Source organism: Mercurialis annua, linkage group LG1-X, assembly GCF_937616625.2.
Source record: "Mercurialis annua linkage group LG1-X, ddMerAnnu1.2, whole genome shotgun sequence".
Lineage (NCBI taxonomy): Eukaryota > Viridiplantae > Streptophyta > Magnoliopsida > Malpighiales > Euphorbiaceae > Mercurialis > Mercurialis annua.
In genome coordinates this window covers 7,231,779-7,258,378 of record NC_065570.1, presented here as the reverse complement: position 1 = coordinate 7,258,378, position 26,600 = coordinate 7,231,779, and the positions used below count along the sequence as shown (strand labels likewise).

The following is a 26,600-nucleotide window of genomic DNA, read 5'->3' as shown; positions in this document are numbered from 1 at the left end:
TATATTGAAGTTATAGTTTTCATCAAAAAAGAAGAAGTTATAGTTGACTAATTGCATACTACAAGCACAATAATTAAATCAAACAAAATTAGTTTATAATCTTAAATTTTACTGAATTTAAGCAACAGTTATATTTAAAAAATCAAATAAATATTGTAAATTATCTTAATAACTTTTCCAACATTTTTTTATAAATTCGTTTTGTTTTGATAAATTTTTATAATATTTCTTTAAAATTTTAAAATCTCATAATTTTTCTCTAGTTTTATAATTTTTTTTCCAAACCATTATTTCTAGTTAGTCATTATTCTTCTTTTTTTTTAATTATTAATTTAGTTTATTATAAATTCTTTTGATAAGTTATATTAATAAAATTCCCATAAAATTAAGGTAATTAAATTTTCTCTCTTATTAATTATTACTCTTTTACTTTTTGTTTATTTTATTTTTTTAATAATATAAATAATTTTTATTTATTGTTTATTTGTATGCAATGAAGGTGACAATATAGTTAATTAAATTCATCACTAGTTGCTTTTCGAAATTCAGGTGATACTTTTTCATTTTATTTATTATATTGTCTTATTTTAGTTTATTTTGGAAAAATGTCTACAAATTTTTTTGAATGGGGATATGAAATACGAAAAAAAAAGAATTGAAGAATTAATTCAAAATGGTGGACTTAATAATTTTTAATTAGTAATAAGGAGTAAATATTTGAAAATTAAAATTACAAAAATATAGAAAATGAAACAATCAATCTAGAGGGTACGAAACATATGAATTAGATGAAGGACAAAATTTAATTGATAATAATATTGTTCAAACCGCTTTAAGTCCTAATGGAAAATATAATCCATATATAAAATTTGGATTGTCACAATAAAATAGCATCAATTGTCATTAAAAAAATTAATATATAATTAATATATATTTTACGTTTAGGGCCTCATTTTGTCTAAGGCCGGCCCTGCTCTAAGTAACCCTTTCTCTATTAGCATATCTCATCAGCTTGCAATGGGATATTGGGGGCTGGTAGCTGGTTACTTCCAGCTGATTAAGATGGAATTAACAAGTCCGCAATATCCTATTCCGGGCTGGTATGCAACCCGCAATGGGATTGCGGGCTGGGTGGGCTTCAGACAGAAAATGAGAATTTTCATTGTCTGGAATAGAAATTGAGAATTACATACGAAAAGGAGAATAAAAATGTCAAAAACCCTTCACCCCTCGGGTGTAGTGTAGTAGCACTGTGGGGCTTATATAGTACATTTTGACAAATTCCCATGGATTGATGATAATTTGGCATTATGATTTATGAACACGTCAAAAAGTCCTCCTTTAGCTAATAAACATTTTCTCCATATATCTCATAAATATACCCACTTTAGTTTAAATATATACTTTACTTTGAAAGTTGTTATTAAAAAAATAATAGTATATATTTTTGCTTGATTTGCTTAATGGTAAGAATTTCGCAAATACTGTTTATAGGAAACACAGAGAAAATATTATTTGTTCAAAACAGCTATATTATCCTTTGTGCAGCTCACTGTTTAGCTCCAGCCTCCAAAAGAACAGCCAAATTTAATACTGGTTTCACAAATGCCCTTAATTGGAAACAAATGCGATGTGTATGCATACAGTTTTACAAACGTGTATATTGAGCTTCAATAATCTAGCTCATTTACTCTTTCACGAGAATACAAGAATAGAAGAATAAATAAAGGAAAAGTATAAAGAAAAAAAAAGAATTTAAAAGAAAGAAAAGAACAATAAAAAAAGAGAAAATAGAAAAGGTGTGGGCGATGGAATATGCCTTAAATAGGCTTTTTCACTTCAGCATCTTTTTCATGTTTTTTCATTTTCCCACTTCTTCATTTCGCAAGTTAAATGCTCCATAAATTCTACTCCCTCCGTCCCATTTTAGAAGTCCCATTTGACTTTACACACAGATTAAGAAAATATTAATTATTCTTGTCTTTTCATGTTTTTTCATGTTTTGCCCCTATTAATGATAGTGGAATTTTCCATAGAGCTCCTCTAAGATAACTAAAATAAGGGTAAAATAGGGTATTCAATAGAAAAACATTCTAAAAATAGTAATGAGACTTTTTAAATGGGACATCCCAAAATGGAATATGGGACTTCTTAAACGGGACGGAGGGAGTAGTTTTTTATCCTAAACTTCTTCTAACCCTTAAAAACTCTATTTTTGCAATCTAATTGCAAATAAACTAGAAAATGTATGCGTAGATTATGAATCAACGAACAGCTCAAAACTGTTGAAGTTAGTCGATCGAACGTCGAAGATTTTAAAGATTTATTTAGAGTTTTACGAGCTAATTGAGTTAGAGCGGTGTGTTAAAATCGGACTGGACTGGCCGGTGAGACCAAGTTAATAGGGAACCGGCCATATGACTGGTCCGGTTTAATATTAAAATCCTAAAAGTAAAAAAATCGACCAAAAGCGGATTAAACCAGAAAAATCCGGTTAATAGTGAAATCAGACAAATCCGGTTTTTGGTTATAGAAATAAAAAATCGAAGAGATTTTTGTGGCGACATTCTTCATCCAACCAAAGCACATGATAATCAAATTAAAATCAAACACAACTTTTAAATCATATGTTATTATAAAATTCATATATATATAAAAATATTTAATATTTTTTCAATTCACTGGTTAAAATTAATTCAAAATCCTAATTAATTAATTAAATTTAATTAAACCTAAATTTAAATCAAATAAATTTATTAAAATTTATTTTATTTAATTACTCTTTAATTTATCTCGAAATTTCATATTGTTTTCCGAAATTAGATTTTGCTCCACTCTCGCCGCCGCTGTCTCACACCCCGCTCACCGTGGCCTTCTACCTCTCCCACAATAGCAGACCACCACTGTTCGTCTAATCTGAGCAGATCTTGTTTCTTTTCACCATTTCTCACATCTCTTCATTTCTTCAAAACTTGTCCGAAGTGAGAGCAGCAAATACTTAACAACTAAGGAGCTCTGGTTCAACTGGGTTCTCTTCTTGTTTTGTGTGGCTGATGAATTTTTTTACTCCAGATGGACCTATTTGCTTAGAAATTTGTGGCGAATCTGCATGCAGTGCCGTAATCAATGACTATTATGTTTCTAAATTCTGATTTGAGCTTATCGTTTGGATAAATACGATAATTAAAAAAATAGTTTAGTCAGTTAAAATTTGTTATTTGTAATTCCATTTCTTACTTTTAATTATATTATTTTAATATCAGTTATTTTCCAATGCCAAAAATAATAAATCAATTTATGATAAATACGACAATTAAGATAAATACAGTGAGTCAAATTCATATGTAGGACCACTTCACTTGAAAATAAATTCCTTTAAATTTAAAATTCCTTCATTTCACAAAAACACATTTAATTGGATGACAATTGATTAAATTTTTATTTGATATAATAATTTTTTTATTTTTTTTACTTAATTGTTATCTATTTAAATTTTTATCGGATGTTTCCGAGGAGATTATCCATTTAAATGGATTTAAGAAAAATGAAGGAGATTTTGAACTAAGGAGCCACTCCCCACTTTATCATCCGCCAAAATAATATTCCATGCAATATTACTCGTAGTCCCATTTCTTACTTTTACAACTCTATAAAAAGGGGCATTGCTATGCAAACTGAGAAGCACAAACTCATAAAATAGATAATAAGCTTAATTATAGCTATGGCTACTCGACGATCTCTTGTTTTAGGAATGCTTATGACAAGCTTACTGTGTTCTACACACTCAGTAGTAGGAGATGACATTCCAGATAATTTTAATAGCAGTTATTTTCCTACTGGTTTCTATTTTGGATCTTCCACGTCTGCTTACCAGGTATAATATGTTATATGTATATATATTCTCTTCAATATTGCCCGATATATGAATTTATATTGCATAATCATAAAACTAAGGATTTAAAATTATATTGTTTTGCTTGATTAGTTTAGTTAATGCATGTAAATTCAGATTGAAGGGCAAGCAAACAAGAAGTGCAGAGGACCCAGTATGTGGGATACATTTTCCCACAATTATCCAGGTCTTTATTGGCTATTTGTTTATGTGTTTTTATGTCCGTTGCTATAAAAAAATGACCTTTATCACCAGAGACGAAGCCAGGATTTATTTTTGGAGGGGTGAAAAAAGAAAATTTAAATAATTGGAGGGGCATAAAAATTTAAAAAAAAACTTAAAGAGTCAAAAAAGTAAAAATAAAATTTTTCAAAAATGAAAAAGTAAAAAAATAAAAATTTGGGGGGGGGGGGGGGCCAATGCCACTACAAACCCCCCTTGTCTCCGTCCATGTTTATCACTAGTTCATTACAACAACTATTAAAATTATATAATTAAAAGTTATCTTATTTCCCTTGTATTTCAACATTTTTAGAGTCAGATCTAGTTTCTTTCTCCTTTTATGAGCTATCTCATTTCCCTTGTATTTCATCATTTCATGTGTCATGAGAGAACCCGTGAACTCATCAAAATTATAGTTCTACAGATTTTTAGCTTCAATGATAGCAGTAGTTTTGCTTTTCCATTTTTCTGTTAGAGATTTCAGTATCTTTTTCACCAGCTGTTCATCTGTGAAGTTTTCTCCTAAACTTTTGAGTCTGTTGATAATATCAGAAAACTTGGAGCTAAACTCAGATATGCCTTCATCAGATCTCAATGAAATAGCTCATAATCACGTAGAAGTAGATTGATCTTGGTTTTTCTTACTTGGTCAGTTCCTTCATAGGTCACTTTAAGTTTTTCCCAGACTTGCTTAGCAGTGACAGTTTCTGACACGATTATATTCACTGATATCTAGAACACAGTGAAACATAGTGATTGCTTCAGCATTAGTCTGTACCACTCTCCAATCAGCTTCATAAACTCAGTTTCATCTTTTCTGACTTCTGTTCCATCAGCATTGAATCTGGTTGGAGGAGTAACCCCATTTAAAATGCTTTTCCAGCACTCAATGTCCTGAGACTGAATGAAACTTTTCATTCTATTTTTCCAGTAGTCATAGTTAGACACATTGAATAGAGGAGGTTTAGTAATGGAGTTGCCTTCTGGTAGCCTAGAAGTATTTAGGTAAGATCCACTATGAGTAGCCATTGATCAACTTTGGGAATACTAAAATAGCAATAAGCAAGCAGAGCCTGCTCTGATACCAAGTGTTGGTCTAGGGTGGCTTCCTAAGAGTTGGGGGGAGGGTGAATTGAGAAGTTAAAAACTTTTGCAAAAATAGCTTGTAAAAATATTTTGAAAGCTAATTTAAATTTTTTAAAGCTAAACTGGAAATAAGCAAATAGAGCAGGAAATAAAGATCACTGAATTTTTATGGTGGTTCTGCAACTGCATACATCCATTCCTCAATAGATATCACCTCTTGGGAATTCCACTGACCAGTTTCTTTTACAGGCAAGAAACAACAGCCTTGAAATACAGAGCTTAAACACTACCCGTTCTAATATGATTTCCCAACCACTGGTTTTACCATGATCCAGAAAACTTAAACCTAGTAAAATTATCACCTAGGTGTTTACAAAACCTTTAGCAAACAAAAAAAACTTGTTTGTGTAGAGCAAACTAACAGATAAACAAAGTTAAATAAAGCACCAAATAATGAAGCTTAGATTTTAAAACAGTGAGTAAAACATTTTCAGCAAAACATGAAAAACACCATTGAAAAGTTTGAAGAATAGTTTTACTCGGAAATCTTGTTTAAAGAAAAGTGAGGAAGATGATCTATTTATAGCAAAACTTTTTTTCTTAAATGCCCTTAGATATTTTGAAAGATTCCTCAATAAATTTTGTGCATAAGATGACACATATACATTTTTTAAAAGTAATAGAAGAAAGAGAAAAATAATTTTTATAAAAACCGTTTTCAACAAATCAACAGAAATATTTTTCTTTTTGTGTGTGAATGTGAATGGAAAGGATAGCTTGCTATAATGTCACACAAATAAAACTATTTTTAATAAGAAGAGAGAATATGTTTTGAGCTTCAGAATTTTAACACTTTATTTAGCCCATTTATCTTTACAGATGATCCTAATATTATTCTTGAAGCCCATGTTTTTTGACAGCTTAGCTTTGCTTAACCTTAACTTGATCTTTCTTAATTTTTGATTGACTTTTTGCTTCCAGGATTAGTTTATGAAATTTTTTGCAAATTCTTATAAACCACTAAATAGCCAATGTTAATTTAGTTGATTTAAAATTTATGTTATATCAAAATTAGAGGTAATTTTTAGCCAACAATTATTAAAGTCAAAAACATATGACATGGTAAGCTCCCAACGGCACATGGATTCAATTTGGCCTAAAATCATTAAAAAAACTTTTTGTTACTTGTAATTTTGAAGTTTTATTATATAAACTAAAACAAACAAAAAATTTATCACCCAAATAAAATATAGTGACTGCCAGTATCTGATACCCACTTTTAAGCACTAGACTTATAGAGAAGTTAATTTATTTTCTAGGCAAAACCCATGTGGAGGCCCCTCTACTTTATCGGTTTTGTTCGAGAGGCCCTTACCTCAAAGTTTGTCACGTTTGAGTCCTTGTACTTGGCAAAATTCCGATTATAACGCCCTTACGTGGATGGAAAAGGACAAGTGTAATTCACTCTCTGTTAATTAACGGAAAAAGATGATGTGGCATTTCTTTCCATGTGTTGAGGTCCATGTGGCATTAAATTTTAGGATTTATATCACATAAAATTACAATTTAATAAATAAATGTAAAACAAAATAAATATGATGATAAAATTGTTATTTTGCCATCTTCTTCTTCGTTGGAGTTCTTCAGTTCTTCACTTCGTTGGAATTTTTCTCGTCGACAAACACCTCAACAACCCAGAATCACAGCAGAATAACGTCGACTCATTTCTCCTCTCTGAAAACCCACTTCAAATATGACTTCAATTTCCCAATCCTCACTCGTAGGCGCCCGCTACAAAATTCGTTCCTGGGAACTCCATTCCAGTTTTGATTTAGGATCCGTCACTACCATAGCTACCTCCACCGCTACCGTATCAAGTAAGTCATTGTCTGATTCCATTTTATGATTGTAAACAAATACTCCTATGTGTAATGTGTCATGTTTTGTTTTAAAGTTTGAAACTTTCTTCACAGTAATGTGTATAACCAAGAACAAGACAGAAAAATTTCTAAACTTTTGAACCATTCAAATGCCAGTTATAGCTAGCTAATTTCTTGCCATACCTAGAAGTTATAAAATAGAATGAGGTAATCAAGAAGAAATCGGACATGGGTGATGCAGCACAAGCTATATTAACCTATTTGAAAATTCAAGAACTTGGCTTTTTTGCTGATAATAACACATTTGCAGTTTTACTTAAAGCTGCTTGAAGGATTTGTTCGTCTCCAATTAGGTTATATACTTATATTGATTATGTGTTTGTCCAAACTGCTACGGTTAATATTTATGGAAATCTTCATCGCATAGCTGATGCTTATAAGGTGTTCGATGTAATGCCCGTGAAAGATTTGGTAGCTTGGAATTCTATGTTGGTGAAGATTGAAGCTGAAAAAAATGAAAGGCAAGAAAAGAAGAAGTAGCTTGTTTAAAATGTAATCTGGATTTTGTATAAATTGATCTGCATCTTCTTGTCATTGAAAAAAAAAATTAATCTAATGCCTTTAAAGGATCTTTCATCTTTCAATAATATGATTTCTGTGTATTCAAATAGTGTAGAAGCATTTGTGAGTAGGGGTATTTTTGATCAAATGGTAGTGAAGGTAGAGAAAAAATGATTCTGTGGTGGTGGAAAAAATTCCAAAGAGGTCCTTTAATTTTTATGTATTTTAAACATTTTTATAGGGATTAAAAGTTACAAAATTACACTAATTTTTGATTTCACACTCTCACATAACGCAAGTGAATTACACTTGCCATTTTCCATCCACGTAAGGGCGTTATAATCGGGATTTTGCCAAGTACAAGGACTCAAACGTGACAAACTTTAAGGTAAGGGCCTCTCGAACAAAACAGATAAAGTAGAGGGGCTTCTGCATGGGTTTTGCCTATTTTCTAACGTAATGTGCATGAAATAATTTTACAGAGAGGATAGCTGATGGTAGCAATGGCGATGTGGCAAATGATTTTTACAACCATCACAAGGTATCAACATGTCACTGAAACTAGGATAGTAATTATTCTTTCATCGTGCTGTGATATTTTAATCCTCCGAATCGTAAACTCTTAAATAGTTGAGTGTTTTTGCCACTTCTTGTGAATCCTTCATATACGTCTTCGATTCATCAAAAAAATACATGATCAGTAATGCGGATGTTTTATCCCAGCATGATATTCAATTGATGGGCGATATGGGTCTAAATTCTTTCAGATTCTCGATTTCTTGGTCTAGGGTAATACCTAGTAAGTGGATCACCGCAAATTCATTCTTTTAACTATATTCAATTCTTTTTAAAATATCACCGTAATTTTTTGCCTTTTTTTTGAAATTTTTGAAAATATCAGGTGGGAGGATCAAAGAAGGAGTGAACGAGAAAGGAATACAATTTTACAACAGGGTTATAAATCAAACTATAGCGCAAGGTTATAAAATGATCTATAATTTTTTGCAAAATGGGGTTATTTACACACACAACTTTAATTCGTTTGCCAAATATTTAATAATTTTTAAATATTGTGAGTTTGTCCATCAATCATTGTCATATATATTTACGTCTAGCGATGTTATTTAACCAAGTAGGATAATTTTATATATAACCACATACAACATTATGCCACAACTAGTCCAAACGGGCCGTGGTTATATATATGGTAAAGAGCGACTAGATGATGGACCAAACTGATAAGTATAAAAACTCATGATATATTTAACAATAGACTGATAGATTATAAATATATTTTACCTAATTCTTGATGATGAACTCAAAAGATTTTGCTCCTAGCTTATATTTCATGTTAATATATATACATGTAATTTTCTGTATGCATGCATGAGCCTATACATTTTATGTGCCTATTTGTTAATTTGTTCATCTTTGATAATATAGGATTGGAGCCTTTTGTGACTATTTTCCATTGGGATGTTCCTCAGCCCCTAGTAGACAGCTATGGTGGCTTCTTAAGCCGTGCCATAGTGTAAGTAAATATGACGAGCTTCACTATATCGATTATACGGATAACTAATTCCGAGGATTATTGTATTTTTTTATTTTTACAGTTTGGTATCAAACTTTACAACGTATAACGAATTGATTACTGAATTATGCTTTTAGTAATTCCGGCAAATTTTAAATAAATTTCAGCTAATTTTTACCTATATAATAATCAATTTGTGTTACATTTTTCTCTCACTTCCACAACAACCATATAAATCAGAGACACCCACTCCTTTACCATTTCACTTTTCCAAATTCTCCCAAATTTGAAGTCTCAGAGTGAAACTCGACTGTCACATTGGCATAAATCGGTTGGATTTTATTAATAAACTTCCAGAGCCACTAAAGTATAATAACGTGACCAATTTATTACATTTTTGAATTTGGTTACCAAACTGTAAAAATTAGAAATTATGATAATTTTCGGAATTAATGACCCCAATTTTAGCCAATTATGGTAATTTTTTGACTTTGTGATGGATAAAATTATAGGGAGGACTATAAGGATTTCGCAGAGCTTTGCTTTCAAAAGTTTGGAGATCGAGTGAAGTATTGGATAACTCTAAATGAGCCATGGTCTTTCTCATCATACGGTTATGACACCGGTACTATGGCCCCCGGCCGATGCTCATCTTGGATGAATAAAGCATGTAAAGCTGGAAATTCAGGAACTGAGCCTTATATAGTTAACCATAATCTCATTCTTGCTCATGCAACTGCTGTCCGACTCTATAGGGAAAAATTTCAGGTACCTTATCGGAAAATTCTTGCTTAAAGTGGGGATATAATTAAGAAGAATTCATAAAATTGACAGATTAAATTGTCAAAATTTTCTATTAGAGATATTTCAGGTACCTTCTTGGGAAATTATTTTTGAAAGATAGATAAAATCATTTTGCTTAGCTATAATACCACATACTCGAGATTATTGTTCATTAATAATTATAATAAATATGTACATAGGCAAAGCAAAATGGGAAGATCGGCATGACACTTGTTTCCTTCTGGTTCGAACCCTATAATTCTTTGGACTATGCTGATCAGAATGCAGCTAAAACAGCCCTAGATTTTATGCTCGGTTGGTGAGTCTTTCTTCCAAAACTTAAGGTGTTAAAATGAAAAATTATTAAGTGACAATTAAAGTTATTTATCAGTAAACCGTCTAATTTATTTTAGGTTCTTGGACCCTGTGACATACGGTCAGTATCCGAGAAGCATGCAAAAGCTAGTTGGACGTCGATTACCAAAGTTTGTGGGCAATGAAGCTCAATTCGTGAAAGGAACATATGATTTTCTTGGATTAAATTACTACTCTGGATATTATGCTTCTGCAAATTTTACTGTTGATCCTAATCCCGATCATATTAGTTTTTCGACTGACAGTCATGTCACTATACAACGTATATGTTTAATCTCAAATTTCAATCACTTCACTAATAAATTATCATATAATAACTATTTTTTTTCATTTTTTACAGCTTATAAAAATGGCATACCCCTTGGTAACGCTGTAAGTAATAGCTGAAAAATCATTTCACAATAGAGAAAAATGAAGACTAGAAAAGTTTGTTAATTCAAAAAAAAATTAGATCTGATTTTATATTATATAAATTTGCAGACTGCGGTTGATTGGCTATTTGTTTATCCAGAAGGTATTAGATACCTATTGAATTACACTAAAAATACCTACAGAAACCCAGATATTTATATTACTGAAAATGGTAAGCCAAATTATACTTTTTATTAATATTTATAATTTATGATTGTCAATAATATCAAATTTTGTATAATTTTAGGTATGGGTGAGCCCAAAAATGACACATCAGCAGATAATCTGGATGATCCTTGGAGGACAAATTATTATAAAACCCATCTCTGGAATGTGCTTGGATCTATTGTGTGAGTTTATAACTTCATATATCAAATCGACTACTGCTAGTTTATGATCGGGCTAATTTAACCGGCTGGTCGGACCAAAATACAGATAGAAATATTTTTTATATTTGAATAAACTAATTTATAATTTTTGGGATGCAGCAATTACAAAGTTCAAGTAAAAGGGTATTCTATGTGGTCATTTATGGACAACTATGAGTGGGATAGTGGATATACAGTGAGATTTGGATTGTTCTATGTAGACTATAAGAATAACTTGACCAGAATTCCAAAAACATCGGTTGCTTGGTTAAAGAATTTCCTCAATCAAGGAAGCCTTAAATGGGGCTCTACTAAGATCGACCTTTGATCATCAATGTCACAGATGCTTAATAATTTATTATGAGTATTTTTCTTTTAAGTTTGGCTTTGTGAGAGTGAGTTTGTTTTTGGTCATGTATTTTGAAGCTTAAGTTGTTATGTTTATGTGTGTGACTATGTTTAAGTCTTGTGATTTTCAAAAAATAATATAAGCCTACTGCTGCTTGTTTTGTGTTATACTGTTGTACTCTATGGTCATTATTACTATATTCTCTTACGAACTCGAACTCGAACTCATTCCTATAAAATAATAGTAACAAAAAATGAGTGCATCTGAGATTGTGGGTTCGAATCCCGTCTCCTGTGTTTCAACAAATTAAATTGATCTGTTTTGCACCAACTGTTTGTGTACTGACTGGGGAATGTGGGGATTTATTTTTCTAATTTGATATAATCAGGGTCAATATGAGTCCACACAAGCCCAAACATGGGAGAAGATAATAAGGGGGGATGTTTTTACTTTTTACACAAATACATTTTTAAAAATATTTGCAGAAACTTTGGCTGATTTTTTTTTCACAAACATAAAACGATTGAGTCAAAAACTTATTAAATACCACTCTTAACTTATTAAAAAGATAAAATAGAAAGTACCAATGCGCTATTGCACAGATAATATAAGAATTGGGCAATAAATTGATAAATCGTGGGGTTAACTAAATTATCAAAAATATAAAGATAAAATAAAAAGTGGTTCCACCATATAAAGTCAAGTCAGCTATATAAATTTATTCTATTTTATAGTTTTTTTATTTTATTTGTAGACTTTCATTATTCATATCTTTAATAAAAAGCGTTTGTGATTTTCCAACTTTCTAAATTACTTATTTAACTCATTACCATTAATTATACAATTACATCCTATTTTATATTTTTATATAAAAAATATACGACTTGTACTAAAATTAAATAATAAAAGACATCTAAAAATTTGTATATTCATTTATTATTTGTATTGTATTTTTTATTAGTTTTAAGTGATGTTTTATAGTATGTATGTTTATTTAAGTATTATTTAAATTTACATATTCAAAATTTTATTATATTTATTTGATTTGATTAAGTAAAATTTAGTTATTTTATATGAATATACTACAGTGTATTTATTTAAATTTTTATTTTATTATTTTTATAAAAAACATTTTAACTTTTAGATGGATAATTTTAAAAATTGAATTAGAATCAGGCCTCGCTTAGTTAGGGGTAAGTTAATTAGAAAAATAGAACTCTCCAATAAGTTTGCTTGGTTCATTTTATATATTTTATTTTTTGGAAAGTTGATAGTCAAACTTTCCCTTAACTAGAGAAGTAACTTCCTTAATAAAATATAGGTAAGTTGTACTTGGCTAGGTAAATAGATGTAAAACACAATATTTTAAAGGCTAAACCCATTTTAAGGTCCTTAAATTTTTATTTTTTGGTTCATCAAGTCCTTCAACTTTTATTTGGTTTTCTCAAATCCTTAAACTTTCATTTTTTTGGTTCATCAGGTCCCTCAACTTTTATTTGACTTTTTCAGGTCCTTAAACTATTGTTTTTTAGTTCATTAGGTCCTTAAACGAAGATCCATTTAAGGATCCAATGAACCAAAAAAAATAAACAATTAGGGACTTGAGAGAGGCAAATAAAAGTTGAAGGACCTGATAAACTAAAAATAAAAGTTTAAGGACCCGAAGAAATTAAATAGAAGTTAAGGGATCTAATGAACTAAAAATGTATAGTTTAAAAACCTCAAAATAGATTTAGCCTATTTTAAAATATTTGTCTAGAGTTTTATTGATTTTATCATTTAATGCATAAAAATAAAAAAAAAAAAATTTTTTAGAAAGTTGAAAAACAAACTAAGTAGAATATTATTTACTTCCCTAATAATTAAGTTCTTAAGTAATTAATTTTTCGAAAAGTTGTTTTTCGAAAAGTGTATAAGCAAGGCCTAATCTGTTGAGACATTAAATAATTTATAGTTAAAAAATATATTCTATTTCTATATATAAAGAGAGATTGATTGAGGTAGTCTTAATTACCGGAGATGTTGAAAAATTATGATATCAGTAAACTATATCTATTTTACGAGAAATTCTTAGGTGAACCAAGTCCACCACGTAAGATTATGAACCATCCATTTAATATGTGACACGTGGCGTAATTATTTACATGAGCCAATTAATGAAAAGCACAATTATTAATGATTATTTAATGTATTTTATTTAGAATTAATGTGCTTTTTATTAATTGGCTCATGTAAATAATTACGCCACGTGTCACGCATTAAATGGATAGTTCATAATCCTACGTGGTGAACTTGGTTCACCTAAGAATTTCTCGTAAAATAGATATAGTTTACTGATATCATAATTTTTCAGTTACGAACAATTTTAACCCACACTTTTAATCTAGTTTGTTGTGAACTTTAAAAAGAAAGAAAAAAATGGATGGGTCCCACCTATATACGAATTCTTTGTGTTTTCTTTCTTTTTTATGAAAATAAATTATTTATAAGAAATTGAGGGTTCCTCTATTTATTTCTTTTTCTCAAAAATCGAATTTGGAATTAGTCATTTGCTTGGTGTGTTATTGGGAATTTGAAATGAGTAAGGACATTATATGGTAGAAAATAAAGCTTCTATCAGATTATCAAAAAACATTAGATCAATCAGTAGTCAAAATCAAAAATATACCAACTGCATTCCTTACATATTTTATTTACGATTCAAGGTAAAATCTAAGAGATTCAGTGATCAAAAGAATCATACCACTATCAAACGGCCACGTCATATCATCATCTTTTGATTGGTGCTATGATGCTGATCTCATATTACTGAAGTAAGAAAAAAGTAGTATAATAGTACGAAGTATGGCCTACTGACTGTCTTCTTTTCTTCTTCGGTTTCAAATATGATCAAAAATTTTATTTTTATTTCTATTTTTATAACTAAATATAAAATATCAATTTTATTCTCAATCGGTTTTAATTATTTTTGTTATTTTCTTACTCATTAATAATTGATTTATTAATAAAAGAATTTGATAATCAACTTATTATTTCAAATCTTGATTTCAGTATCAAGATCTTTTATGATTGTCATTGTCATTGTCTTATTTGTCCGTTCTGGTATTTTATTTTCCTTTTTAAATATTTTTAATTGCGCTAAAACAAGCATGAAAAGCTCAATGTGACTGTTTTACATATTAATATCATATAAGCTACACCATTTGTTTAGCGGTAAGCGTTCGATCAGTTCGGTTAAAAGCAAATCAGAAATTTTAAAACCGAACTAACTGAATGTTCAAAATCAGCCAACCGAACATTAAACAATAACAGAATCCGAATGACATGAAGAAAAAAAAATCAAAGCCGAATTGATTCAAATAAGTTGGTAATTTGACATTTCGGTTAAAATTTATAAAAATAAAAGCGGTAATCATAAAAATGAAATAAAAAATAGTAATCTTATTAATTTTTATAAGCTAAAATCCCAAATCAAACTGGCATCCAAAAATTAAAATTTTAAAGTCCAACTGGCCAATCAAAAAAATTCACTGACCAAAAGGCATCAGTTTTTTTTTGCAGATGGTAATCAATTTTTTATAATCTCAACTGTTAGTTACGGAGGCGTGGTTCAAACCCACAATCTCTTTATATGTTCAGAAGTGTCTCAGCCATCCAAATTAGTCCCATATTACCAAAGGCATCAGTTCATTCGGTTAAATCAGTCCGGACATTTTGCTCGCCCATACAATTGCCTCTGTCTTCATAAAAAGATAATCAATATCTGAATTTCTTATAAATAACACTTCAATATCCTCCCAAATATTTTAAAATAATACACATAAATAATGTACGGCCTCTGAAATTTCTCTAAATATTATTCATCAAAAAAAATTTCTCTAAATATTTTAAAATAATACACATAGGATTATATTATATAGAAATATAGGTGTACGACCTCTGAAATATCTTGAATCTTACAGATATTAGTTGTGGGAATCAGTTTTGAATAAGGTTCAGTTTGAACGTTGATTACAAAAGTCAGCTTGAATTCAATTCATTTGTGTACAAGTTTACACGAAATGTATGATAGATTTGGCTACTTATTATAGTGGAAAAACCAGAACAATAACTGCTCGTAAACAGTTACTTCTGAAGTGATCAGTATTTATTTTCAATCAAATCTCATGCTGCTCCTAAAAAGAAAAGCCGCTCATGGCTTTCAAATTGCATTAAAATATTATGCTTCTTCACATTTCCTATCAATTTAAGATGGTTATTTTTTTTTTGGAAGGCAGACACATTATTGAAATTAGAAGCATTGCAACGTACAGAGAATGCATGATTCGTAAACCAAAAATTTTAATTGGAACCGCAAGTTTTCGATTGCAACGTACTGGTTTCTGGTCGATTTGGAATTGTGCCATTCTTATTAACCTATATAGTACGGACATTTCATTCAATTAACATGTCCCGTTTCGGAAACGTTGCAGACACTTAACTTATTGGACACAAAATTTCATTTTTTACGTAGGAAACTTTAAAATAATCCCGTTTCGCCGTGTCCGAGTGTCCCGTTTTCACGTATCTGTGTCCGTGTCCGTGATACTTATGTATTAATTAAAACTAAAATCATGTCGAAAATAAAACTAAACTTTAAAATAATTTTATATTTAAAATTAAAAAAAAATGATTTATTCTTAATTTTTATAAATTATTAGTAGAGCAGTTTTGGGCTGGTTCTTGTTGGGTCAATTCTGTACCAGTTTTGATTGGGCCGTTTCTTAATTCAAACCTCAATCATCAACTGGACAATACTATATTCAGCTCTAGATTTTAAGAGCTAAACTAAAATAAATTTATCAATTAGATTATTATTAATTTTTCTAAATTAGTTGACTAATAAAAATAATGCAACAATTTAAATATTAACGAAATAAAAAGTGAAGGATCACATTATTTGATCGTGAAACATGAGCAAAAGAACTATAAATGTGGCTTCATTAAAAGACACAATCGAAATCTTTTATTTGTTACTATATTTTAAGAAAAATTAAAATGAGAATATTTTTTTTCTAACTTTTGTTTAATTGAAAGTTATATAAAAATAAAATTGAATAAAGGACCAATTTACCCTCTTAATTTGTGTTAAATTTTAAAAAAATTTAAAAATAGCAAACCTATGTCATTTATACTCTGAATATGTGTAGACTGGATAAAAGAACTTCTCTTGTTGAAGGTCACCATAATTAGAGAGTGAGTTGTATAAAAATTATAATTAAACTTTAATTAATCATAATTAATCATATAATCAAACCAAATCAAATTAGAGAACTTTTTGAACTTTTTTCAATTTTTTTCCAGCCATCATTACTTCCGGAAAAATTTCCGGCCAATTTATTTTTCGTAAAACAAACCCATCTGGATCTGTTTTTCAAGAACATGAGGAACATACCAACTTGCATTCTTCATGTAAAGAACAGAATAATGATGAATCTACTCTTCAACGGTGACCAGTGTGCTCCTTGCAAAAATGAAAATATGTTGCTCCGAAAAAAATTCTAGTCTCAAATGAGGAGGAGCTCCTCCTTACCTGAAATTTAAAAAAAAAAAGTAAAATATATTCAAAAAAAAGTTTACAAAAATATAAAAAGATCCTCTATATTTTTAATTAATATTAATATAAAATATAAAATTTAATTAATAGGCTAAAATTGTTATTTTAAAATTATTATATGTTAATTTAAAAAAAAGGACCATTTTAAATTTTTTACCATCAGAAATCACCTTAAAAAAAACCACCATCAAATATCGAAAAGTGTGTCTCAGTGTCTATAGTGAGAGAGAAAAGAGAGATTTTTGAACTGATTTACCCAAGTTTTGAATAAAAATGATATTTTTTTTTGAATTCATCATATCTTATTAAATTAAATATGAAACAGTTACAGTTGTAAAAAATTCAGGATAATTTAAAAACTAAACCCGATGATCTGTCATAAAACAGACAACATGTTGCATGATTCGCGGATCTTATTTACGAAAATAAAAATAAATTACTAACTGTTTAACGAATTAAGTGCAATCTTCAATTACTCTTCGTTCAAACTTCTCCAATCACCCGCAAATTCACAGCATCCGTTTCAATCAACACTTGATAACTCCTAAAAAACAGACAGCCAACCTTTCACGGAAAAAGGACGACAAATCTTTCATAAAGAAAGGACAAAATAAAACATTCATAAAAAAGACAAACAATAAAAAATAAATAAAACTAGTATAGCTCATAGACGAATCCATTTTGTTGATGAAAGATCTTCAATCTATCTTCGCTTCTTGATAATTGAATTGCGCTTCGTGATAAATTTTAATCTATCAAAAAAATGAAAAAGAATTAGCTATTTATTATATTCTATAAAATTAAAATAATATAAATAAAGGGGTGGCTACCTCAACAGAAAAATTAAGCCATTGACGGCTGCCGAAGAAAAAATAAGAAAACAAATCTAGGCGGCTCGGATTTGTTAGAGAAAAAAAAAGAACTATTTGGATAAAAATGATCTTAATTTGCTACTTTTAACTTTTTTGAAAATTTACTGTAAGTTGAGGGTATAAACTGATCTTTTGTTCAAATAACATTAAAGCTCTTTGAAATTAATAATTCTACCGTAATAAATTAGTAAGCAAGTTAGGACAAATACAAATATTAAAAAAATTTATTTAAATATAATGGATTAATCTATTTAAAAAACATACTTTTCCTTCTTTAATGTAGAATTTTATCTTCACGAGTGAATTGGTAAGGTGCTTTTCTAGATTAAGCGAAATTTCAAATTTAAACTGTATTCACATAATTTTTTAAAATTTGAGACTAGAATTTGACCTCCTACAAAAGATCTCGTGAGTGGAATTATTCTAAATATAAAAGCTCAAAGCTGTCATTTCATAACTATATAGTACTCGTTCAAAACACCTAATGTACAGTATAACAAAAGAAAATATAATAATATTTTATTAGTTTTTAAAATTTTAAAACATATTTTATTATAATTTAAGAAAAATATGTATGACAAATGATCATTTAAATAATAAATGGCGCTTTATAACTTAGAATAACAAAAAAATAAAAACATAATGCCTATTATTTTAATACGAAAGGAAATATTTAGATGGTGTATTATATTAATAAAAATTACAAAATTTATATGATATTTTCAATAAAAATTAAAATTTATATCTTTAATTTAATATTTTAAAAATAATTTAGATATCAAATATCACCTTATATTATCATTCTAATAGCCAATGATTAAATCACAAACTCAAATATCGTGAACATTAGGGGAGCAAAGTACTTAAGCATGTTTCCACTTTTATAGATCAATGTTGGAAAATCATAAAGCATCCTCAGCTGTACTGCATCTCTTATCCCATTATTGGGTTTTAGTCGTTATGGTGGGTCATAATGTCAAGGTCTAAAAGTTTTCATCTTTGGAAGAATCTAATTCATTTTCTTAGCTAAAATTAAAAATAGTGTTATGGAGTACGTTATATCAATATTCAATTTATTTTTCTAGATTTATGATTCATCCAAATGCTTTTAAAAAAATTCCAGCATATTTTATTAGCAGTAGAAGAACAAATTTTGCTCCCTATCTTGCGCCACTTTCCACAGTTTTACTCGTGTTTATTTTGGAGTGGAATTATAAATGTATAATTCTATAAAGGTTATATAAAAATATATTAAAAAAGACGAACATCGATTTTATTTTATTGACTTATGAATGTATTTTAGCGTTTTAACTTAAAAATACTATTGAAGAGTTTTTTTTTATTGTTCTAATTAAGATTCAGAGGATATGACATTCATAACCATTCAAATTAAATTTTAAAGATCATCCAAATATAAAATTATACTGCTTAATATTTGATTTAAGGATTAAAAAATTAAAAATAGAAATTGATCAACAATTATTTTTTAAAAATTGATCAAAAGTTAAAATAAACAAATATTAAAGAGTGGTAAGTCCATTGTTAAATTTCGCCTGACATGTATAAACAGAGATGTTTAAATTTATTTTCTGTTGGTCATATAATTAAACAAAATAATAATTAAAATGTAATATAGATAATTTACTTTTCAATTATATATTGGACTTTTAAAAATTTATAATTATATAAATTAAATTTAAACACGCCTAGTTATATCCAAATAAATTCAAAATGGGGAGAATCTCAATTCAAAAAATAGAATGTGAGAAAAGTCCAAAATTGTGTGCTTCTATAATGATGAATAAAAAAGTTTGTTGTGGGGGCATGTTTTGGATTAAGAATATAATTAGACACAAGTTACCTTTCTAGAGATTCATAATTAAAGGAAGTTTAATCAACTAATTAATACTAATTTAATCCACCTCAAAACACAAAAATCAAGCAAAGCTGTGCATAAGTCAAAAAGTTTCAAAGCAGAAAAGCAAAAGACATTAGTAAATTATTATAATCAATTTAAATTTAGGCTAAATGCATTTTTGTACCCCTAAACTTTAACTCTTCATTCAGTTACATACTCAAAGTTCAGCGATAATCATTTAACATCTGAAGTTTATAACCATATTATATTTAAACACTTTTTGTGCTAGTTAGCAAAGAGTGCGTACAAACTCTCCTGCAATTGGGCTGTGCAAGAACCGGACCAGGCCAAATAATCAAACCGAATCAAATTTTGTTATTTGGTTCGTTTTTTCGGTGAAAACAGTTTGGTTCGGTTTCTACTTTACGTAAAGTTTGGTGTTCGGTTTGGTTTGCATGTTTTGAAAATTGAAAAACCGAAAAAACCGAAATTTAATATAAAATATATAAAAATAATATACATATATTCATATGTTTTTATATTTATATCTTAATTATTATTGATATATAAATTAATAATTGATATTAGACTCTAATTATTTAATATTTGGATTAATTTTAATATAAAAAGTAATAAAATTTGGTTTTATCCGAACCGAACTGTATCGAACTGAAATTTTTGGTTCGGTGCGGTTTGGTTTTTTTGCCTTCAAACTAAAAAAGGTTCGGTTCGGTTTGGAAAGTTTTCAAACCAAAAATAAAAAAAATTCCAACCGAACCGACCGATGCTCACCCCTACCTACAGAAAAGTTTAAGCGTTAGACAGTAATCTGCTAGATCGTGGGTTCGGTTCCTCCCACAAAGACTTTCCTTATAAAAAAAAAACTCCCCTACAAGATTGATTTCTTCATATCTGTCAGAAAAAAAAATTAGTTAGATCATGAAATTGTATCGAACTAGTTTTTTTATAAACTAGTTTAAAACTTTTATTTAAAAACTAACTAGATTTATTTTAATTAAGATCTTTTTTTTAAATACAACTTCAAGAGTTTAAATTATTATATAATAATTATTATTTCAAAATAAAATTTTAATAACATAATTTAAAAATAAAAATAATTTAAATTTAAATTTAATTTTTTTTAAAATTAATAGTACATATAAATAATTTTAATGTATAAACACTTCACCAATTCTATATATTAAAAAATATTTCTAAAATTAAGTTAATATAAATAATTATTGATGATAATTTTTTTTAACTTTGTATTATTAGTCAATTATAATTTTTTATAAAAAAAATTAATTTCATATTTAAAAAGTATTAATTTCTAAAAAGGTTGTCAAATATGAGTGTAAAATGATTGTCATCTAAGCCTTAGCATGAAAGTGACTACATGACTAAAGTTTGAGGGCACAAATATGTATTTAGCCTAAAATTTAACTTTAAACTTTATTTTTTTTTACAGAAATCTAACATTAGACTTTCTTCATCTTCTTCATATGTTTTTGTAACCTATTCGATGTGCTTTAAAACTGACCTTTTCTGGATTGCATTCATTTGCATTACTTAAAAGCAGTAAGATTCATTTTATTTTGATTATAATATGAAATATCACATAATTGCCTTTTTGATAAAAAAACAAAAATTAACGACATTATAATATTTTAACTTGCTGAATATACAAAATCACATCTTCTATTTAAACTAAAATTTATTTATAATTTGTCTATCATGGTTATTGTTTATTTCACTAAAATCAGTATTGATGTATGTATGTATAACATTTGGCATTATTTAGTTTAATTAGCATAAGAGGCACATAATTACTTTTCAGGCATGTTTGATGAATCAATGTTATTATATTATTTGCTCTTGCTAATAATGTAAGGAATTTTTTATGCTAAAATAAGATAAGATAGGAAAATTAACACATATTTATAATCTCATAGGTTCATTTAAGCTCTACTAATCCTATTAAACAGACCCACATAGCTATATTTTGAATGGTAATCTGGTTAGTAAAACAAAGCTTAAAGAGTGTTTAAGTGGGTAAAATGATTAGTGGTCCAAAGTACATATATGCCTAATTACATTTACAAATCAGATCCCAAAAAATTTCTCATTCCAAACCCTAAAATGCCATTTTCCTTCTTTACTTTCAGAATCCGATGCAATTTATTCTTGATTTCCATTAAAAGTGGGGCCGAAAGGTGTATTTTATGTGTTCCTATCATATATTTCACACTTGATCAATAATAAGAGTATCCGTGCGGCCTAATATTGGTCGCTAAGGTTTCTTCAAGTGTATTAAGAGTTCACCGATTTAAATTCCGATTTTGCATTTTTATAAGTTAGAAGAGTGTCACTACAAGAAACTGCTTCATTAGCGAAGGGAAAAGTGGTCGTAAATTCATTAATTACGGTCGTAATATGTCTATAGGGACGGTAAAAATCCGGTCGTATGTTGTCGCAATAGGCTCCGCCGTAAAAAGTATTTGAGACGGTAATAAAGCATCCGGTCGTAATATATTTGCGAAGGGAAAATTTCCGGTCGCTAAAATAAACATTAATAGCGACCAAAAATCCGGTCGTAGTTTAATCAATAAAGCAATTGCGACCACAATCTATATACCAATTGCGACCAAAACCCCTTCGCAAAAAAATATAACTATTCAATACACAAACAGCAACAGCTCCCACATAATGTAATTATAAGCAGAAATATGCAACAAAAATCTGAATCTCATTAATCATAAGCAGTAATAATTTGAATCTGAATTTCTTTCATAAAAGGGATTATATTCATATAAAAAGGGACTATTATCATTGTCTACAAAAGAAATACATTCAAATTTTGCTCAGCTGATATTTTACTTAGCTTGATTGGCTTCTTCGTTTGTGGATTAGAAGTTGTCGTCGCTTCTGTAAGTTCCTCTACTTTGACATCTATTAGTTGCTCATCAAATTTATGCATTGCCTCCTCCATGTACAGCTTCTCATAGCTAAAACAATGATATTTAATTTAAGAATTTACCTTGTGAGCAAAATACAGAGATATTACACGATACAGATCACATAGAGAAGTCATAGCAAGCAAAACCTACATTCTTAAACATAATTTTCAGATGTCATAGCAAATTTTAGATAGTTAATCTATTAGCACATGGATGCACTTTAACTACTTATGAATAAAAGCTCTCTGCTTTTAAAGCATCAAATTAGCACATGAAAACAAATTGTTATTCATAGTTCAGATCAGCACATGAAATCAAAGAAAATTGGTTCAGATCAGCACATGAAATCAAAGAAAATTGGTTCAGATCAGAACATGAAAATAAATATGTTTAAAACAAAAAACACTTATGTAAGATCGTAGAGCATTATGATTCATATAAAAGAAAATATATAAAAATATTAACGAACATAATGAACTTAACAGTGTAAACATGTAAACATTCAAATTTTAAGTTTAATGTTTTCAAATTTATTTTGGCAGCATATTTAAATTAAGATAGCAGGAAAAAAAATAACAAATAATAATAATAATAAATCCACCCATTAAGTCATGTTTATTGTTTAAAATACTCAGAACATTACCTATTCTATGGCTGATGTTTGTCTGATCAGTCTAGTTATAAAATGAACTTGAACTCCTCTGACCTGAATTCGTTCCTGGAAATAAAAACAGAACAAAGCATAAGTACATAAAAGGAGAAGATAATCCATCTGAATTGATTAACAGAACAGCCTTGGCGATTCTTAAAAGGATAAAAAATATAACATGTCAAAAACAGCTAAGTTTAACAGAACAGCCTTGGCAATTCTTCAAACTGAAATCAAACAGAATTCGTGCCGCATTACACATTTTTATATTTTAGCATGTCAAAACCGTAACGACCTAGATATTTAAACTGATTCCCTAAGTTTTGAACTATTTTCTATACAGATTTGAGAAGAGAAGGTGCTAATTAGAATCTTTAGTTCCTACTTCCAAGTGAGGTTCTAGCTATTTCTATCGGATTCTTGATGTTTAAACTAATCCAAACTAAATTTTTTCGAGAAAATTCTGAGTTCTAATGTGCTAATTCTGATTGGAAACAGAGAAAAATGAAGGAAAATCAGTTTGTACTAATTTAAGAAAAAATCAAAACTCTAAGTTGAGAAGAAATCATAAATTGTTTTGCTTGTACACTTCCAGTTTATGAAATCAAAATCCTAATTTGAGAAGAAATCAAAACCATAAATTGAGAAGATTCAGTTAATGAAAACTCTACCTGAGGTTTCGGTCGAAATCTTCTTGCTTCTGCTGCTGGATTTTGAGATGAGAATTGTTAGTTTTCTTGTAGTGTGCACCATTTTCTATGAAAGCCCCGCTAGAGTTGGTCTTTTCAGCATCAGTTCCTTTGACTGCAAACAAGCGAAGGTGATCATATGCAAGCAAAACAACATTTGAGCTCACTTTAATTCCATTATCCTTCACATAAGAGTTTACCTAAAAGGGGACATAAAATCAAACAAATAGAAATTAAACTAAGACTTAAATTTTGAAATAAATGATTATGAAGATTTAACATAAACACGACAATACGAACAATTCCACTGCATAAAAGATGACCTTAGAAAGCCAAAATTGGGACCTTTGCTAGCTGCCCTGAATATATATCAAGTTAGAAGAATGACCATTGCATTTGTCTGAATCATCAATCCTAGAATTTCCTTTGCTGTCATCAAATCGGGTTAAAACAATGATAAAAGAACTTGACATGAAATTCATTTCAGAAAGGCTTTGAGTCTTACCAGTAGCTACAGCACGTGTCAATCCTACCAGAATTGCAATAGTAGTAGTCATTTCTCACATCAGTCAAAATTATAAAATATGAACTTCTAAAACAATGAAAGTACAAAAGCAAGTAGACTCAAATTGAGTGATCAAGCATAAATAACATTAAGGTTCCATAAGTAACGTTAAAGGCAAATTTAAATATTAAGTTGACTCATGGTAGCTGTAGTCAAACAAGAAATGTGAACCTCAAATGACAGTAAAATGGAAACCAAATGAAGCAAAGTAAAAACGATAAGAAACACCATACCGAGATAGAATTAAACCTGCGAACACTTCCCTACCACTGAAAGTTCCATAATGTGCAAATAACCAAAGGTTCCATAAGCTGCATATATCAGGCACTGGATCATAGAAAATGATCCAGTAACTGATATATAACCATTAATAGAAGAAAATAGCAACATATTATGGCCAAAATACTAAAGAAAATGTTATTCTATAGATGTCCTAGAAACAAGTGAGCATGATGGAAACACTACTACTTCATTTGATAAATCATAATTTGATTCCACCTAATCATAATAGTCTCTATATATTCAAGCGTATAGCTCATTTTGGATCTCCAACAATTACAACATAACATTTCAAAAATAAAATGAAAAATAGTAACTAAAAAATGGATAAACATTATCTAAAAAAAAAGTAATTTACCAAATTGTAAGGATGATTGCAGCCAGAAGACGTAAGTGAATAGTCACAATGAGAAGTGTTGTCTGCGGTGGAAAATGACAGATATTAAAATAACAAACAGAAAAGTAAAACGAAAATCAATGAGCATGTTAGGGAAATTAATCAACAATTTGCATCAAACTCTCATTCTCTCCCAAAATTCAATCAAAAATTCACAGTGAAATTAGAAATCAGGTAATAAAATGAGATGAGGATTTGCTGCAGTTGAGAAGAAATCAAAAATCAAAACCCTAGGTTGAAAAGAAATCAAAAATTCACAGTGAAGTTAGAATTTAATTACAATAAAAAATAACAAAGCAAATCCATACTAGCAGATATTTCAGTCGATGACAACGTTAAGGCTTCAGGCGATAGCAGCATCGTCATCGTTTAGGTTTCAGTCGATAGCAGCAGCGAATTCGTTTAGCTACATCGTTTAGGTTTCCGCTGATAGCAATCGTTTAGGTTTCCGTTGATAGCAATTGTTTAGAAACAGCGTTTAGATTTCAGTTGATAGCAATTGTTTAGGTTTGGCTGCAGCGTTTAGGATTCATACGATTTTTTTGTTATTTTTAAGCATTTGGAAATATTAAGTTAGTGATTAGGCTTAATTTTTAACAATTGGGACGGGAATTATTTTCTTTTTAGGAAAGGATTATAAAAGTGGTCGCAAAATAAAGTGTAAATTTAATTTGAGGACCGGCCAGTCGCACGGTCCTAATTGATTCCCAAATTACGACCGGCAAAGTAGCCCCTCGCAATATACTGGTCGTTAAAAATCCCCTTTCTTGTAGTGTGTCTTATGGGAAATAAGTCTAGTCTAATTTAATTTTTTGATAATTAAGTCTAATCTAATAGTGTAAGGCAAAGTGGCAAACTGAAAATGAGACAATAAAATAAAATAAATATCATAGTAAAAATACTACAAGAAAAATGAAAAAATGCCATATTTGTTGCAACCAAACAGCACTTTATACTCGTATCTATCTATGTACAAAAAGGAACAGACCCTAATAGCTGTAGATAAACAAAAATAACAAACAAATGAGAGATTGACAGCACATAAAGCAAGCCAATCATTTTTAGATTTGAAACATCATTGTCCCTTAACCCTAATTTATCTGAAAACGATTTTTCATGCACTTCTTTTGTTTTTGTATTACCATTATTTGTCTCACTATTTGTAACCAAACTACCTATGATCTCGCTATGCACAAATAATGTCTATCCAAACTCATTTTACTTTCCTACGGTTCGAATCCTTGGTTGATAAAAACGATGCCGTTTAAGATAATAAATTG

General features: G+C 29.2%; 1 protein-coding gene and 1 long non-coding RNA gene across 3 annotated transcripts; one reads left to right on the top strand and one right to left on the bottom strand.

The window, feature by feature from the left end:
- The first annotated feature begins 3,570 nt into the window (after nt 1–3,570).
- LOC126653604 (beta-glucosidase 24-like) lies at nt 3,571–11,627 on the top strand. The gene is made up of 13 exons (XM_050347574.2): nt 3,571–3,874; nt 4,010–4,079; nt 8,124–8,182; nt 8,365–8,440; nt 8,543–8,620; nt 9,085–9,172; nt 9,685–9,940; nt 10,156–10,274; nt 10,369–10,592; nt 10,671–10,702; nt 10,811–10,913; nt 10,989–11,091; nt 11,230–11,627. Exons 1-13 carry the CDS (start codon nt 3,722–3,724, stop codon nt 11,435–11,437), a joined length of 1,569 nt encoding a protein of 522 aa, XP_050203531.1. The 5' UTR covers nt 3,571–3,721; the 3' UTR covers nt 11,438–11,627.
- A 10,923-nt stretch (nt 11,628–22,550) lies between these two features.
- On the bottom strand, nt 22,551–25,548 carry LOC126665453 (uncharacterized). Of its 2 annotated transcripts, none has more exons than XR_007637604.2 (6): nt 25,282–25,548; nt 24,585–24,608; nt 24,403–24,508; nt 24,062–24,279; nt 23,385–23,459; nt 22,551–22,789 (listed from the first exon to the last, which is right to left on the bottom strand). It is a non-coding gene; the product is annotated as an uncharacterized LOC126665453 (long non-coding RNA). The 2 variants fall into 2 exon arrangements; XR_007637603.2 differs by having other exon boundaries at nt 24,062–24,194; nt 25,282–25,527.
- Between the last annotated feature and the right edge of the window lie 1,052 nt (nt 25,549–26,600).